This window comes from Pogoniulus pusillus, chromosome 11 (genome assembly GCF_015220805.1).
Source record: "Pogoniulus pusillus isolate bPogPus1 chromosome 11, bPogPus1.pri, whole genome shotgun sequence".
Taxonomy (NCBI): domain Eukaryota; kingdom Metazoa; phylum Chordata; class Aves; order Piciformes; family Lybiidae; genus Pogoniulus; species Pogoniulus pusillus.
This window is the reverse complement of record NC_087274.1, coordinates 14,669,940-14,685,437: the sequence shown is the minus strand read 5'-3', so window position 1 is coordinate 14,685,437 and position 15,498 is coordinate 14,669,940. Positions and strand designations below refer to the sequence as shown.

At 55.0% G+C, this 15,498-nt stretch overlaps 1 protein-coding gene across 3 annotated transcripts in view; it reads right to left on the bottom strand.

The window, feature by feature from the left end:
• Nucleotides 1-15,498, bottom strand: part of SHISA6 (shisa family member 6) — a 233,431-nt gene that overhangs the window by 23,761 nt on the left and 194,172 nt on the right. For 2 of the 3 annotated variants that reach the window (XR_010303995.1, XM_064151161.1), the window contains exon 5: nucleotides 2,299-2,361. The exons of the other annotated variant lie outside the window; for it this stretch is intronic. Coding sequence is in view for 1 of the 2 variants with exons in the window: in XM_064151161.1 (XP_064007231.1) it covers nucleotides 2,299-2,361 (63 nt within the window). In the remaining variant the exon portion in view is untranslated. The remainder of the gene's footprint in view (nucleotides 1-2,298; nucleotides 2,362-15,498) is intronic. 3 annotated transcript variants of the gene reach the window in all.

The window sequence follows — 15,498 nt, the reverse complement described above, 5'->3', positions numbered from 1 at the left end:
GGTGAGGCTGGCACACACCACTTGGTGGATCCCCAGCAGAAGGGAGGTTCCAGCTGTACCTGCTGGAGGAACTCATCACAGTCAAAGGATGAAGGGGAGAAGGACAAGACCAAGACAAGGTAGCAGCAGAGAGGCTCTGAGACTTCATTCAGAGTTTTGGTTGGTTGCACAGGGGAGCCACTGATACAGGCAGCAGTGATTGCTCTGGTTCTGGATGGAACCAGCAAGCTGCAGCTGATTTGATGGAGTGGTCTGACTGCTGTGATGCAGGGAGGGACATGTGCACAGCAGCCCCAGCTGCTAAACTGGGGCTAAGAAGATCAGGAGGAGGAGGGAGTTGAGGTAGAAGAGGCAGAAGGGCTGGAGGGACAGGGCTTAGCAGAGAGGGGCAGGGTTTCTGGCCAGGAAGGAAGTGAAGAAACAGCTCCAGGATGAGATGCTGGAAATGAAAGGGGAAACTAAGGAGTGTCTCTGAAAAGCCTCTGAAGCCTTGCAGCAAAAGGATGACCTGGGGCATGCCCAGCTTATGGGGTCAAGGTAGCCCCAGCCCAGCTGCCATGCCACAACACCCATTTTCCTGTGGTCATCTCCCATTGCTGGACTGGTATGAGTGGGAGTGCTGGGGAAGGGAGCAGCACACAAGCTCCATCTCTAGGGTATCCAACACCAAAAGGACATGGAACTGTTGGAACAGGTCCAGAGAAGTAGACAAAATGAGCTGGAGATGAGCTGGAGATGAGCTGGACAACATCTGCTGTGGGGACAGGCTGAGGGAGTTGGGGCTGTGCAGCCTGCAGAAGAGAAGGCTGCAGGGAGACCTCCCAGCAGCCTTCCAGTACCTGAAGGGGCTCCAGGAGAGCTGGGGAGGGACTTTGGACAAGGGCTGGGAGTGCCAGGCCAAGGGACAATGGCTTTGAGCTGGGAGAGGGGAGAGTGAGAGTGGAGGTGAGGAAGAGATTGTTGAGAGTGAGGGTGGGGAGAGACTGGCACAGGCTGCCCAGGGAGGCTGTGGCTGTGCCCTGCCTGGAGGTGTTGAAGGCCAGGCTGGATGTGCCCTTGAGCACCCTGGGCAGGTGGGAGGTGCCCATGCTCATGACAGGGGCTGGCACTGGATGATCTCGAAGGTCCCTTCCAGCCCAACCCATTCTAGGATTCTACACAGTGGGAATGAAGAGCAGTAAGAAACTTGTGCTGGACTGGTGCCAGAGTACAAACCACCTGAGCTGTTCCTCCTCACCAGAGGCTCTCAGTCCTCTGCTCCTGCCCTCCAACTGCATTATGCAAAAGACAGCTGAAATTAGCTTGGGTTGTTTCAGCTGATCCCTGGTCCTGCTGAAGGCTGAGCAGTGGACTTGAAGGTGACTTCTCATTTGCCAAAATCATGATGGTGTGTGGCTGAGTGACTGGATGGGAAAGGCAGAAGAGGAGATGTCCTCGTTCTGCCCAAGGCCCTCAGCTGAACCTGCAGCACTGAATTTCACACCCTTCATGCAAGCAGTCAGTTAATGCTCCTGCCCTGGCTCTGGACACAGATCCCATCCTTATGCCTGGGCAGCTTTCAGCATCTCCAAACCTACATGCAAAGGGGGCTGGAGCTGGATGAGCTTTAGGGTCCCTTCCAGCCCAACCCATTCTGTGATCCTTTGGCCACCATATTTTTGTTTTCACAGAACCACAGATTAGAATCACAGAGTCACACAATCAGCCAGGTTTGGAAGGGACCACAAGGATCACCTAGTTCCAACCACCCTGCCATGGGCAGGGACACCCTATCCTAGAGCAGGCTGCCCAAAGCCTTATCCAGCCTGGCCTTAAACACCTCCAGGGATGGGGCCTCAACCACCTCCCTGGGAAACCCATTCCAGGCTCTCACCACTCTCCTGCTCAACAACTTCCTCCTCATGGCCAGTCTGAATCTCCCCACCCTCAGATTAGGGGCCCTGGAAGGTCACCTTCTGAAAGCCCCCAGCAGCCAGCAGGAGCACCTCCAGCTAGCCCAGCTGGGCTTGGGTAGATCCGAGAGCAGCTTGCTGCCATGGCAGGGAGACAGGAGCAACCAGACACAGGGAAACACAAGGTTGAGAGGTGAAACGATGAACAAGAGGCCACATTCCGCTGTGCAACACTCTTCAACAACGTGCTCCTGCCGTTAATGTTAATGGAAACCATCCCCCCTGCACCATCACCAGAGAGGAACACTTCTATTAGCATTAAACCTACTTGGGTGCCAGTAAATGCTACTGGCTGGCAGAGGAAAAGTCACCCCCCTGTGTAATTTTGCTCTTTGGTGTCTCTTACCATGTGTAGGTGTCTGGGTGGCACTGTCTAGTATCAGGTGGTTATAATTTTGTTCTTGGTCATCTGAAATTCACAGAACAAACACACAAACAAACAAAACAACAACAACAAAAGAAAAGATAAACCGTGAGAAAGAGCTCAGCATCCCCAGTGCTCTGCAGGTGATAATTCCAGCTCACAGCACCCGCAGCAAATCTCAGAGAGATTAGAGAAAGGGCAGGACGGGGCCTCTGGAAGCAGCAGATTCTGCTGCTGTGGCTCACTTCAGATCCCAGATGCAAGAACATGAGAATGGGGAAGCGCTCCCCCGCTGCCGGGCCTGCGAATGAGCAGTGAGCTGGGAGGTGAGGAGCTGCCCAGGCAGGAGCACAGCACAGCTGCTGCTGCTGCAGCATCGCTGCTGTGTCCTTGGGAACCGCTGCAGCCTCGCAGCCTCTGCTCTGCTGCTCCACCTCCACCCAGCGTGAAGGTCGTGGACATCATCCCGAACTACACAACAAGCAGGCTCTGCCACTGACCAGAGCCACAACGACTATGCCACAGAACCACAGAACTGCTGAGGGGGAAGAGACCTTTGAGGACACCCAGTCCAGCCCCTCACCCACAGCTCACAGCCCCACTGCTGCTGCTGAGCCTCTGCCACCAAACCACAGCCCTCACACCACACCCGGGCAGCTCTGAAACCCTGCAGGGATGTGAACTCCAGCAGCTCCCTGGGCAGCCTGGGCCAGTGCTCCATGACCCTTCCAGTGAAGAAATTCTTCCTCATCTCCAACCTAAGCCTCCCCTGGCACAATTTCAGGCCAGTTCCTCTCCTTCTATCACCTGAGACTTGGGAGCAGAGCCCAACCCCCAGCTGACTGCTGCCTCCTCTCAGGGAGCTGCAGAGAGCAATGAGCTCTGCCCTCAGCCTCCTCTTCTCCAGGCTGAACCCCCTCAGCTGCTCTTCCTAGGGCTTGCTGAAGACCTCTGATCCTGTGCTGCAGTGACTCATGCCCGAGCTCTGGCGCTCTCCTGGGACAGCATGGCCCAGCCTGATGTCTGCTCTGCTGCTCTCACAAGCCTGCCTTTGATATTTCACTTTCCCCCTGAAGCTCTGTTTCATTAGGTCTTTTAGTGCCTTTTTAGGTTAATTGCTTCTCTCCTGTCTGCCAGGGACACGGAGAACATCCCCCTAATTTCTGCTGGAGCTCTTTATGACAAAGCTGTGACTCTGTTCCCTTTGCTTTGTTCTTCAAGCTAAACAAAGCCATTTCCTTTATGCTCCTCTATAAAACTCGCTTTGCCTTTGCTAATTGCCATTCTGGCACTCGGTGCTCTCTCCCATTGACCCACATCCTTCTCAAGGCTGGAGTAGAGTCTGGGGCACATGTCTGAGAAGGGACCAGGCTAAGTTGTGCCAGTGGGGGGGTTTAGGTTGGTGATGAGGAAAAACTTCTTTGCTGTAAGAGTGGTCAGGGATTGGCAGAGGCTGCCCAGGGAGGTGGTGGTGTCCCCATGCCTGGAGAGGTTCAAGGAATGTGTAGATGTGGTGCTTCAGGATACAGTTTAGTGGTGGTGGCAGTTGGGATGCTGGTTGGACTGGATGATCTTAGAGGTCTTTTCTAACCTTAACCACAGAATGTTAGAGCTTGGAAGAGACCTCCTGAGGTAATCCAGTACAACCCCCCTGCCAGAGCAGCATTGCCCAGGGTAGTCCACACAGGAATGCATCCAGGTGGGTCTGGAAAGTCTCCAGGGAAGGAGACTCCACAACCTCTCTGGGCAGCCTGCTCCAGGGCTCTGTCACCCTCACTGTAAATAAGTGTCTCCTCATGCTGAGGTGAAGCCTTCTCTGTTCCAGTTTGTATCCTGTTGCTGTGCACCATCCAAAACAGCCTGGCCCCAAACACTGAGCCTCACCCCTCAGGAATTGATAGACCTTGATCAGATCTCCTCTCAGCCTTCTCCTCTCCAGAATAATCAACCCCAGGGCTCTCAGTCTCTCTCCACAGGGGAGATGCTCAAGTCCCCCAGTCACCCTCCTGGCTCTCCACTGGACTGTCTTCAGCAGGTCACTCTCTCTCCTGAACTGGGGAGCCTGAAACTGGAGACAGTATTCCAGGAGTGGCCTCAGTAGGGCAGAGCAGAGGGGGAGAAGAACCTCCCTAGCCCTGCCATGGTTCTACAATTCTAATAGAGAGTGAAGAGTCTGGATTCCTCCCAGCCATCCACTCCTCTTCACTCTAACTTGCATTTTTTATTCTTCTCCTGGTTCATGGAAACTTCCTGCTCCTTTCTGCTCCCCTTATTGCTTTTCCAGAGAACTGCTGCCTGTCCAATTGTTCTGCACCCTGCAGGAGGGGTGCTGGGGGCCCTCTTTCAGTCCAATGTGCAGCATTTTTCTCCATTTAATCAATTTATTTTCAGCCTATTCCTCAAATTTGTCCAGAACAACTTTAAATTCTAATCCCATCCCCTAGCAGCCTTCTGGTCACCCAAGCTTCATCTCATCTGCAAATCTAATGAGCAAATTCCTTTCCCCACCACTGCCACACAAACTAAATGCAGAGCCACATCAGCTCACCCTTCTACTGACATTTCATTACCTTCTGTGGTCACGGTGCCTACTCCAGGGAGGTTCATTAAGAGCATGGTTCTCAAAGCAGTCTCAGATGGCTCCTCCAGAAACTGCTGCCACTCTTGCTGAGGTCATGACCCCCAACAGAAGTTATTTCTCCCAGTGTGAAATAAGACTGAGATGAACTCGAGGTGATCTACATGGCACTTCCTATGCCTCAACTCCCACCCATTGCCCCTTGTCCTGTCAGTGGGCATCACCCAGCAGAGCCTTTTCCTGTCTACCTCTAATTTTTCTTTCATAGAATCACAGAATCAACCAGGTTGGGAAAGACCTCCAAGATCATCCAGTCCAACCTACCCCCCAGCCCTATCCAGTCAACTAGACCATGGCACTAAGTGCCTCAGCCAGGCTTTTCTTGAAGAGCTCCAGGGATGGTGACTCCACCACACACCAAAAGGTGTGGGGGTGGGGGGGTAGAGAGGAAGTCATCCTGTGATTGTACTGGTTCTGTTAGCTGTACTTCGAGTCTCTGGGAAGTTTAAACTAGAACAAGACAGCCATGGTGGCACTGGGTTGATGGTTGGAGTGGATGATCTCAGAGGGTTTTTCCAGCCCAAACACTTCTCTCTTTCTCTGATCCTGTGTTTCTCACCAGCCCCGAGCAGAGGGGAAGGCTCAGCCCCCACTCTCCCAGGAGCAGCCCAGGCTGCTGGTGGCCTTCCCAGCCAGCAGGGCGCATTGCTGGCTCGTGTTCCTCTGGGTGCTCAGCACGCAGCTGAGTGGGTATTTTACCCACCATTTACTACCTTATTTATAAGTAATTAAGTCTGGGTTTGCAACTTGCAAACTAGGTTGTGAGTAATGAGCCTCTCACATTCGCTGATGACCTCTCCTTGACATTTGCAGCTGAGAAGTTCACTGAGCATGACTAAACTGCTCCACAGCTACTTCTCTCCTAAAAGCCCTAGAAAAGAGATTTTGCCCCAGGAGGTCTCCAACCTTCTCCATGCTTTGTATGGAAGCCTGTGCTCCCTGTGCTGCTCCTGCGGGGTGTCGGGCTGCAGCCAGAGAAGGTGGGTATGGACAGCAAGGAATTGCAGCCACGAAGCTAACTGGCAAATCAAACCACAGAAAACATCAGAAGAGCCAAAGTGTTTGTCCTCAGCTCAGCTGATGCTGCTCACACACTACAGGAGCTGGCAGACAGAAGGTTACACAGAGCTGGAGGCTCCGGTCTAAGAGAAATGAAAGCCACAGAGCTCAAGCACTTAACTGCTCCTGAGGCAGACAACAGAGGGTTCTCTCCCCTGGAAACGCAGCATTCCAGTCACTGGCTCACACCCTGCCTCTGGGCTGGAATGCTGTCTTCTCCTAGGACAAGAGTCTGGTCCCAGCCTCTTGCCCCCCACAGCTCCTTCAGCTCTTGCTGAGCATTGCTCAGACCCCCTCTGGGTCTATTCTACAGGCTATTCTCAGCCTTTGCTCCTCACAGAGCTGCTCCAGGCCCCTCAGCAGCTTTGCAGCCTGCCCTGGACTCTCTCCAGCAGTTCCCTGTCCCTATTGAACTGAGGAGCCCAGTACTAGACTCACAACTCCAGACCTGGTCTCACTAGGGCAGAGTGGAGGGCAAGGAGAACCTCTCTTGCCCTGTTGGCCACACTGCTGAATGTACCCCAGGAGGCCATTTGGCTTCCTGGCCACAAGGGCACACAGATGACTCGTGGGAACTTACTGTTCATCAGGGCTTCAACCTCCTTCTCCATGGAGCTGCTTTCCAGCAGGTCAACCCCTAGTCTCTGCTGGTGACCACAGAATCAATCACACAACGGCAGGGGCTGAAAGGGGCCTCTGGAGACCACCCAGCCTAAGCCCCTGCCCAATTAGGGCCACCCGAGGCAGGTCACACAGGAACCCTTCCAGATGGGTCTCACAGTTCTCCAGAGAAGGAGATTCCACAGCCTCCCTGGGCAGCCTGCTCCAGGACTCTGCCACCCTCACAGGGCAGAAGTGTCTCTACTGTTTTGCTTGAGGTGCAAACCCCTGCTAACTGATAAAGAAAACCTGGGATAGCCCCCAAGGAGTTCTCCTGCCAGGAGATCCTCTTAAGGAAGGATCTTTTTGCTGTGGATTGAACCTTTCCTTTGATTCTTGGCTTCAGCCTTCTCTCCAGTACATTCTTCCAGTCTCAGGGATTTTGTCTGTGTGTATTGCTCCTGCAAATCAGCTTTGTGATATTCTGTGACAGAACAATACCAAGTGTCAGAACATGGACCCAAACTGCTGCAGCTTCCAGCCTGTCTTTGTTATTAAAGGTCCTTCTAAAGGCTGCAAGGCAAGGATGCTGCTCAGGCATGGCAGCCCTGACAGCCACACCAGCTCTGCATTAGCTCCACAATATTTATTCAAGTCCTGCAACTGCTCTGAAGTCCACAGTCCATAGGCCCGGGGGAAAGGACTAAAAAGGAGCCAGCAGCCCCTGGCACACGATTCCTTCCCTCTGTGAAGAAAGGCTGAGAGCCCTGGGGCTGACCAGTCTGAGGCAGAGACAGCCCCGAAAGGACCTTATCAATGTCTATGAATACCTGAGGGGTGGGGGCAAGATGAAGGTGCCAGGCTCCTTGTGGTGATGCACAGAGATAGGACAGGGAACAATGGCTACAAGCTGGAACCCAGGAGATTCCACCTCTACATGAGGAGAAATCTCAGCAAGAGCTGAAGGAGCTGTGGGGAGCAAGAGGCTGGGGCCAGACTCTTGTTAGTGGTGCCCAGGGACAGGACAAGGGGCAGAGGGCACAGATTGGAACCTAGGAGGTTCCATCTGAGCAGAAGAAGAAATTAGTTTGTTGTGAGGGTGCTGGAGGCCTGGAGCAGGCTGCCCAGAGAGGTTGTGGAGTCTCCTTGTGTGGAGGCTCTCAAGACTCATTTGGATGTGCTCCCGTGTGCACTGCCCTGGGTGATCCTGCTCCGTCAGGGGAGGTGGACTGGATGCTCTCCCTTCCAACCCCAACGATTCGGCCCCCTTGGTCTTTCCAGCAACCTCAGCATGTGCCTTACCTCCAGCCTCGTTCCCCAGATGAGCTCTCCAGAGGAGGATGTAACCAGCAGTTTATTTTTCTGATGACAAGATAAGAGTTTGGCATCTGCACTAATGAAGAGACCAAGAAACCCCAATCCCTTTCAGGGGCTAATCTTCCAGAGCCCCTAAGTACAACAAAAGATTCCTGGCTGTAGGAACCGAAAGCAATGCAGCCCCCGAAGGCAAGGAGGAAAGCAGACCCAAACCTGAGGACGAGGATCTAAGAACTTCTGGCACAAAGCTACTCATCTGTCGTCTGCCTGCCCCTCTCTGGCATTTGCTAGAGGAGAGCCCTGCAGCAAAACGTCCTTCAACTGCTGCTGCACTGGGCAAGCAAAGCTGAGCAGGGACCTTGGGTGAAGGGAGCAGGAAGCAGCCCTCTGCTAGCCGAAGCCTTTTGCCATCAGCTCAGAGGGGAAAGAGATGGTGGCAGACAGCTCCCAGCACTGGAGGGCATCCTGGGGATGCTCAGCCCCTCCTCGAGTCTGCCCAGGCAGGCAAGCAGGGCTCTGCCACGGCCTAGCAAAGGTGATGAGCATCTGAAGAACTAACCTAATAGATGGTCACAGCCCAGCTGGCTTTGATGTGCCTCAGCCAGCCCTAATTACTTTGCACTCTTGGTGCCGTGCAGTTCCTGCTCGCAGAGTGCCCTGCCCCTGCCTAACCGTGCCCGAGCAAGCTGGCCCCTCAGCACGGGCTGTGCCAGGGGCACCCAACACAGCTCCCCTCTCCCCCCGGCCGATGAAGCTATCATCAAGCCGGCATGGCAGGCATGACAAGGGCTGGGAAGGCAGGATGGAAGGCTGGACCCGACCCCTTCCTTTGCTGTTCACCATGTCGGGGTTTTGTTCCAGGCTCCAGCCCTCTTCCTCAGCTGTAGTCCTGTGAGTCATCCATTGAGCAGGATGCTCGGGGAACAAGGCAGCTATTCAGGAGTTATTTTAATCCTCATTAAGCGGTGAATGGCCCTGTTCTGGAGGATCCCACGCCAGCCAAACCCTGCACTGCTCAGGGAACGGTGATTTTCCATGCAGGCTTTTCCAGCAGCCCTCATCTAAGCCTCACCAACAGCTTCCAGACTGCCGTTGCAGGCAGGGTGGGGTCTGCCAGCCCCAGGTTGCAGCTGAGCACTTGGTGCTTGCATCTGCAAGGCTCTGCTGCTTTTGAGGAACAGCCGCGGGATGCTCCGACCAGAATCTTCGGATCCCACAGGGGATTTTTAACAGGATTTTGCAAGCAGAAATCAGATGCTAATTAATCATAGCCTTTGTGTGGGGAATGTAGAGCAGGTGCAACTGTTCCTGCCTTGTATGTGGGGATGTAGGCAGTTTGGAAACACTTCCCTGTGGCCATACAGTAACAGGAGGAGGATTGGAAATGCTGCCTCCAGCCCAGTTCAGCCTCAAGCTTGTTACTCCATCACCACCCTACCAGCCACAGCTCATCCTGCCTGCTCAGGGCTGTGGCAGCTCCCTGGAGCTCAGCACCCCTGAAAATGATGTTACAGAATCATGGAATAGTTTTGGCTGGAAAAGCCCTCCGAGGCTGAGTCCAACCAGCAACCCAACACCACCACGGCCATTAAACCATGGCCACACCTTTCTTGCATGCCTCCAGGGATCAGCTGAGCCTAGGGAGCAGAGCCGATCCCCACCTGGCTGCAGCCTCCTCTCAGGGAGCTGCAGAGAGCAATGAGCTCTGCCTTCAGGCTCCTCTTTTCCACACTGAACACCTCCAGTTCCCTCAGCTGCTCCTCCCCAGCCCTGTCCCAGCTTTGTTGCCCTTCTCTGGACCTGCTCCAGCCCCTCAGTGTCCTTCCTGGAAGGAGAGGCTCAAAACTGAACCCAGGATTCAAAGTGCAGCCTCACCAATGCCCAGCATAAGGGCATGGCCCTGCTGGCCACACCACTGCTGATCCAGCCAGGATGCTGGTGGCCACCTGAACACAATGCTGAAGGTATTGGAAAGGTACAGGGCATGAAAGCAAAGTGACTGTTGTGGCTTTGCTGGGACAATCCCAGGCTAGCCATGGCTGCAGGCCACCATCAGTCTGCAGTCAGCCAGGGCAGCTGAGCTGAGCTGTCCCTGGGTGGATCCCAGCACAGCAATGTCAAGGACAGCATACAGGGGAGGCTTTGCTGAGGACAGAGGTCTTTGGTTTCTGCTCCTGTTTGAGCTTCTTCTGACCCTGCTCCTCTTCCTTGTCTTGAGGATTGCTTTCCCTTCAGCTGTGGCTGCCACATCTCTTTGCTGGGCTGAGTGTCTCTATACAGTACTGCTTTGGTCTGGCTGCTTCGTTACATCCATTTCCCTTTTAACCCATGGGCCTTCCCCTCCTTTCCTGACCCCTCTTCTGTGCTGGGGAGGGGTCACTGGGAGATAGAGCAACTGCTGGAGTTTAGCCCCAAATATGGCTAAATGTAGGTAGTGACTCTGCAAGGCTCAGCTTCTTCCAGACCTTCCCTATCTGCAGTCTCACACACATCAGCAGAGCCTCCCTGGAGAGCCCCAGCATCCTTCCGTGGATGATCTCCTCCTTCCCATCCTCCTGAACAGCATTCCTGAGGGCAGCCCAAGATGTCACCTCCAGCAGAGGGATGTGGCTGCTCCATGCTTTGTTCTCATGGCAAGGTCAGGCAGGAGCCTGGGGACATTGCAAACTGCTCAGCAGGATTTGCCTCTGGGCACCAGGCAAATGCTGATTCTGCCCCTCTCCTGGAGCTGCTGTTTGCTGCTGCATACTTCTCACACCCTGGGACTGCCACCAGCCTCCACCACGACAGAGCAGTGACTCATCCCCAGATCTCCTCTGTCCAAGAAGTGCTCAAGGCAGATCTTTCATTTGAAGGCTTTCCAACAGGAAACTCTAAGGTGGATGAGTTAACAGTTCCCAGGAACCTTCAGCTCAGTCATTTGCTACCTTTTTTGACCTCTTCTTTTCAGAGTTTAATGGAAGTCTTTCTGAACTGTAAGTACTGGCCCATCCTGAGAGGCAGAGGTCATCCTACTCAGAAATGGAAGGGACTCTGGATGGAGCTTTTCTGATGGAAAACTGTGATTTTAATGCTGGGCTTGCTACAAGCAGTGTTTGTTATCAGTGGATTCCTCCCTGGGATTGTGTCTGCACATCCATGGATGTGGAACACTGCACTGCACAAGCTAAGTGCAGGAGGATGCTGCTGTGGCAGCAAGTGCTCAGTGCCTGAGAGCCCTTCCCAGCAAGGGTCCTTGGGCACTGGCACAGGCTGCCCAGGGAGCTGTTGGAGTCCACATCCCTGCAGGACTTCAAAGACTTTAAAAGGCATTTTAAAGGATGTGGTGCTGAGGGACATGGGGCAGTGGTACTCTTCTAGCAGCAGTGGTGGGACTGTGAGCTCTGGGTGAGTGACTGGACTTCACAGAATTGTCAGGGCTGGAAGGGACCACAAGGATCATCCACCTCCAGCCCCCCTGCCATGGGCAGGGCCACCTCACATGAGATCAGGTTGCTCAGAGCCACATCCAGCCTGGCCTTAAAAACCTCCAGGGATGAGGCTTCCACCACCTCCCTGGGCAACCTGTGCCAGTGTCTCAGCACCAGCATCTCAAAAGGCTCTTCCAGCCTCAACAGTTCTGTGGCTCTGTGACTCTTTCAGGAGCATCAAAGTGCCAAACTGCAAAAGCAAACTGTCTGGGGAAGCTTAGTATGAGGAAAATGCAACTTTTTTTTTAAAGCAACTGCAACTAAGAAGTGCATTGGCAGAACACCACAGCCACAGGAGAAACGTCCCAAGCCTTGCTGAGAAGCTCTTTAAAAGGAGCAACACTGCAATGAAGACAAAGGTTGCACAGAGCTGCAGCCCTCTCTGAGGCTGCTGATGTATTTTGAAGCATGTGTAAGGTCCTGCACCTGGGTCAGCACAATCCCAAGCACCAATCCAGGCTGGGTGGGGAATGGCTGAGAGCAGCCCTGAGGAAAAGGACCTGGGGGTCTGGGTCGATGAAAAGCTCAACATGAGCCTGCAGTGTGAGTGCAGCCCAGACAGCAACCCTGTGCTGGGCTGCAGCAAGAGCAGTGTGGGCACAGGGCAAGGGAGGGGATTCTGCCCCTTTGCTCTGCTCTCCTCAGACCCCACCTAGAGTACTGTGTGCAGCTCTGGAACCCCCAGCACAAGAAGGACATGGAACTGTTTGAGCCAATCCAGAGGAAGCCACAAAGATGCTCAGAGGGCTGAAGCAGCTCTGCTATGAGGACAGGCTGAGAGATTTGGGGCTCTGCAGCCTGGAGAAGAGAAGGCTTCCAGGAGACCTTGGAGTGGCCTTCCAGTATCTGAAGGGAGCTACAGGAGGGCTGAGGGACTATGGACAAGGTCTTGTAATGACAAGACAAGGAGGAATGGGTTTAGATCCTCCTAGGGAAGAATTTCTTGCTCAGGTCTCATCTAAACCTGCAATCTGAAGCCATCAGCCTTCATCCTGTCACTCCATGCCTTTGTCAGAAGTCATTCCCCATCTTTCCTGTATCCCACTGGATCCTGAAAGGCTGCTCTAAAGTCTCCCCAGAGCATTCCCTTCTCCAGCTGAACTCAAGAAGAGGAACAAGGACTTCCAGGGAGCAAAAGCTCTGCACAGCTGGCGGCAAATCCCAGGGGACAAACTTATCTGGTGTTGACAGTCAGTGCTCGGGATCCCCTCCGTGTCTGAGGACTCCAAAGAGGCAACGAGCAGCTGAGCAGGGGCTGCGCTCCCCAGCCCCGGGGCGGCTGAGCAGGGGCTGCGCTCCCCAGCCCCGGGGGCGGCTGAGCAGGGGCTGCGCTTCCCAGCCCCGGGGGCGGCTGAGCAGGGGCTGCGCTCCCCATCCCCGGGGGCTGCGCTCTCCAGCCCCGGGGCGGCTGAGCAGGGGCTGCGCTTCCCAGCCCCGGGGCGGCTGAGCAGGGGCTGCGCTCCCCAGCCCCGGCGGCGGCTGAGCAGGGGCTGCGCTCCCCAGCCCCGGGGCGGCTGAGCAGGGGCTGCGCTTCCCAGCCCCGGGGCGGCTGAGCAGGGGCTGCGCTCCCCAGCCCCGGCGGCGGCTGAGCAGGGGCTGCGCTCCCCAGCCCCGGGGCGGCTGAGCAGGGGCTGCGCTCCCCAGCCCCGGGGCGGCTGAGCAGGGGCTGCGCTCCCCAGCCCCGGCGGCGGCTGAGCAGGGGCTGCGCTCCCCAGCCCCGGGGCGGCTGAGCAGGGGCTGCGCTCCCCAGCCCCGGGGCGGCTGAGCAGGGGCTGCGCTCCCCAGCCCCGGCGGCGGCTGAGCAGGGGCTGCGCTCCCCAGCCCCGGCGGCGGCTGAGCAGGGGCTGCGCTCCCCAGCCCCGGCGGCGGCTGAGCAGGGGCTGCGCTCCCCAGCCCCGGGGCGGCTGAGCAGGCTGCTGACTAACGCCAGCGAGCAGAGCAGAAGCAGCAGCTGCGGGGAGCAGGCCTGGATGCTAACCTTTGGAAGCATGTTGGGAAGGCGCAGCTCAGGCTGGAAACATATGGGCAGGCTGGGACAGGAGGTGTCCTTTAAAGGGCACTGCTGGCGAGGAAGCTGGTTGCAGCAAATATAAATAGTGTGGATTTCTAGAGCGGGATTAAAAGCAGCCCTGGGTGGAGCACAGCCAGCTACTGCGTGCTCGCAGGGAAGAGACAATTGTGCTAATACCTTTGGAAGAAACACATGGTGGGGTTTAGCCCCGTGGTGCTGGCAGGAAGGAGAAGGCAAGGGAACACAAAGTCCTTCTCCTGCTTTTCTCTCTTCCACTTAGTAGGAAGAGAAAGAAAGAAACAAACAAAAAACCCCCATCTCCAACCCAAAACAAACCCGAGAAAGCACAAAGCAAAGCAAAGCAAAAACCCAAAACAAGCAAAAAGAAAAGATGAAATCACAGCAAGCAGTGAGTCACAGGAGGAGAGGATGCTAAGGGTTGGAAGGGACCTCTGAGACCTTGGAGTCCAGCCCCCTGCCAGAGCAGGGCCATGGACTCTAGCGCAGGTGGCACAGGAGCACGTCCAGATGGGGCTTGGAAGTCTACAGAGAAGGACACTCCACAACCTCCAGTGGGGCTGGGCTGTGCTTCCACTTGGAGAGCAGAAGTGGAAGATGCTGTTCAGTGCTGTAGAGTGATTCATAGCATGGTTTGATTTGGAAGGGACCTCAGAAATCATCCAGCTCCAACCCCCTGCCACGGGCTGGGACATCTCCCACCAGCACAGGTTGCTCAAGGACCCATCCAGCCTGGCCTTGAACACCTCCAGGCAGAGGACATCCACAACCTCCCTGGGCACCCTGTTCTAGCCTCTCACCAGGAGACCTTAGGAAAGAGCCCAGGGTGCCAGGCTGTGCCATCTCTCTCTTTATAGACTGAAAAGACAGAGGATTGCACAGAAAGCTGAAAGCAGAAGTCTCCTTGCTTGGCCAGATGATGTTTAAAGGACCCTTCCAACCCAACCTATTCTGTGATTGCTACACCCAAAGAATCATCTGCAGGAAATAGTTCAAAAAGAGGTTTCTTATTTGGAACCCCATGGAACCAAATGGCTCAGAACTGGGGATGCCAGCTCACCCAGGGCATTGCTGGGAGACCTGGAGCTGTTTAGTCTGGAGAAGAGAAGGCTGGGAGGGGATCTTGCCAGTGTCTATAAATATCTGAGGGGTGGCTGTCAAGCAGAAGGGGGCAGGCTGGATACAAGCTGGAACTCAGCAAGTTCCACTTCAGCATGAGGAGAAACTTGCCTGGTGTGAGGGTGCTCCTGGAGCCCTGGAGCAGGCTGCCCAGAGAGGTTGTGGAGTCTCCTTCTGTGGAGGCTTTCACGACTCACCTGGATGTGTTCCAGTGTGACCTGCCCTGGGTGCCCCTGCTCTGGCAGGGGAGTTGGACTGGATGAGCTCTGGAGGTCCCTTCCTAACCCCTACTGCTTTGTGATTCTGTGATTACAGGAGGATGCTGTGAGACCACAGGGAGCTGCCAACTTCCATGTAGCAGACCAGAGGCCAGCAGGGCTTCTCCAGCCTGTGCTCTGCCTTGGGAGTGATAAATGTGCCACATCATAACCAACATGATGACCAAGATAAGCAGACTCTGAACTTGTGAACTGATTTTAAATCAGTCTCAAGTCACAGAAATGATTTGCTCTTAATCTGCCAGCAAGATGTGGGCAGCCTCAAGGCAGATAGACAGAGACACAAGCCCCTGCCAGGGCCCAGGAGCAAGAACATCTGAGCTGTTTGAAGCCAGGCTGAAAGAACTGAGTCTGTGCAGCTGGAGAAGAGAAGGCTTCAGAGAGACCTTAGACCTGCATTTCAATATCTGAAGGGGACCTACAGGAAGGCTGTGGAGGGATTGTTCAGGTGCCTCCACGTGGGTGTCTGCACTCCCTGTCCAAACCACAGGGCTTTAAGAAGGACATGGAACTGCTGGGGCAGGTCCAGAGGGGGTCCAGGAGGATGGTCAGAGGGCTGGAGAACCTCTCCTTCAAAGACAGGCTGGGAGAGCTGGGGCTGCTCAGCCTGGAGAAGAGAAGGCTCCAGGGAGACCTCAGAGCTGCAATTCAAGATCGGAAGGGGATCTGCAG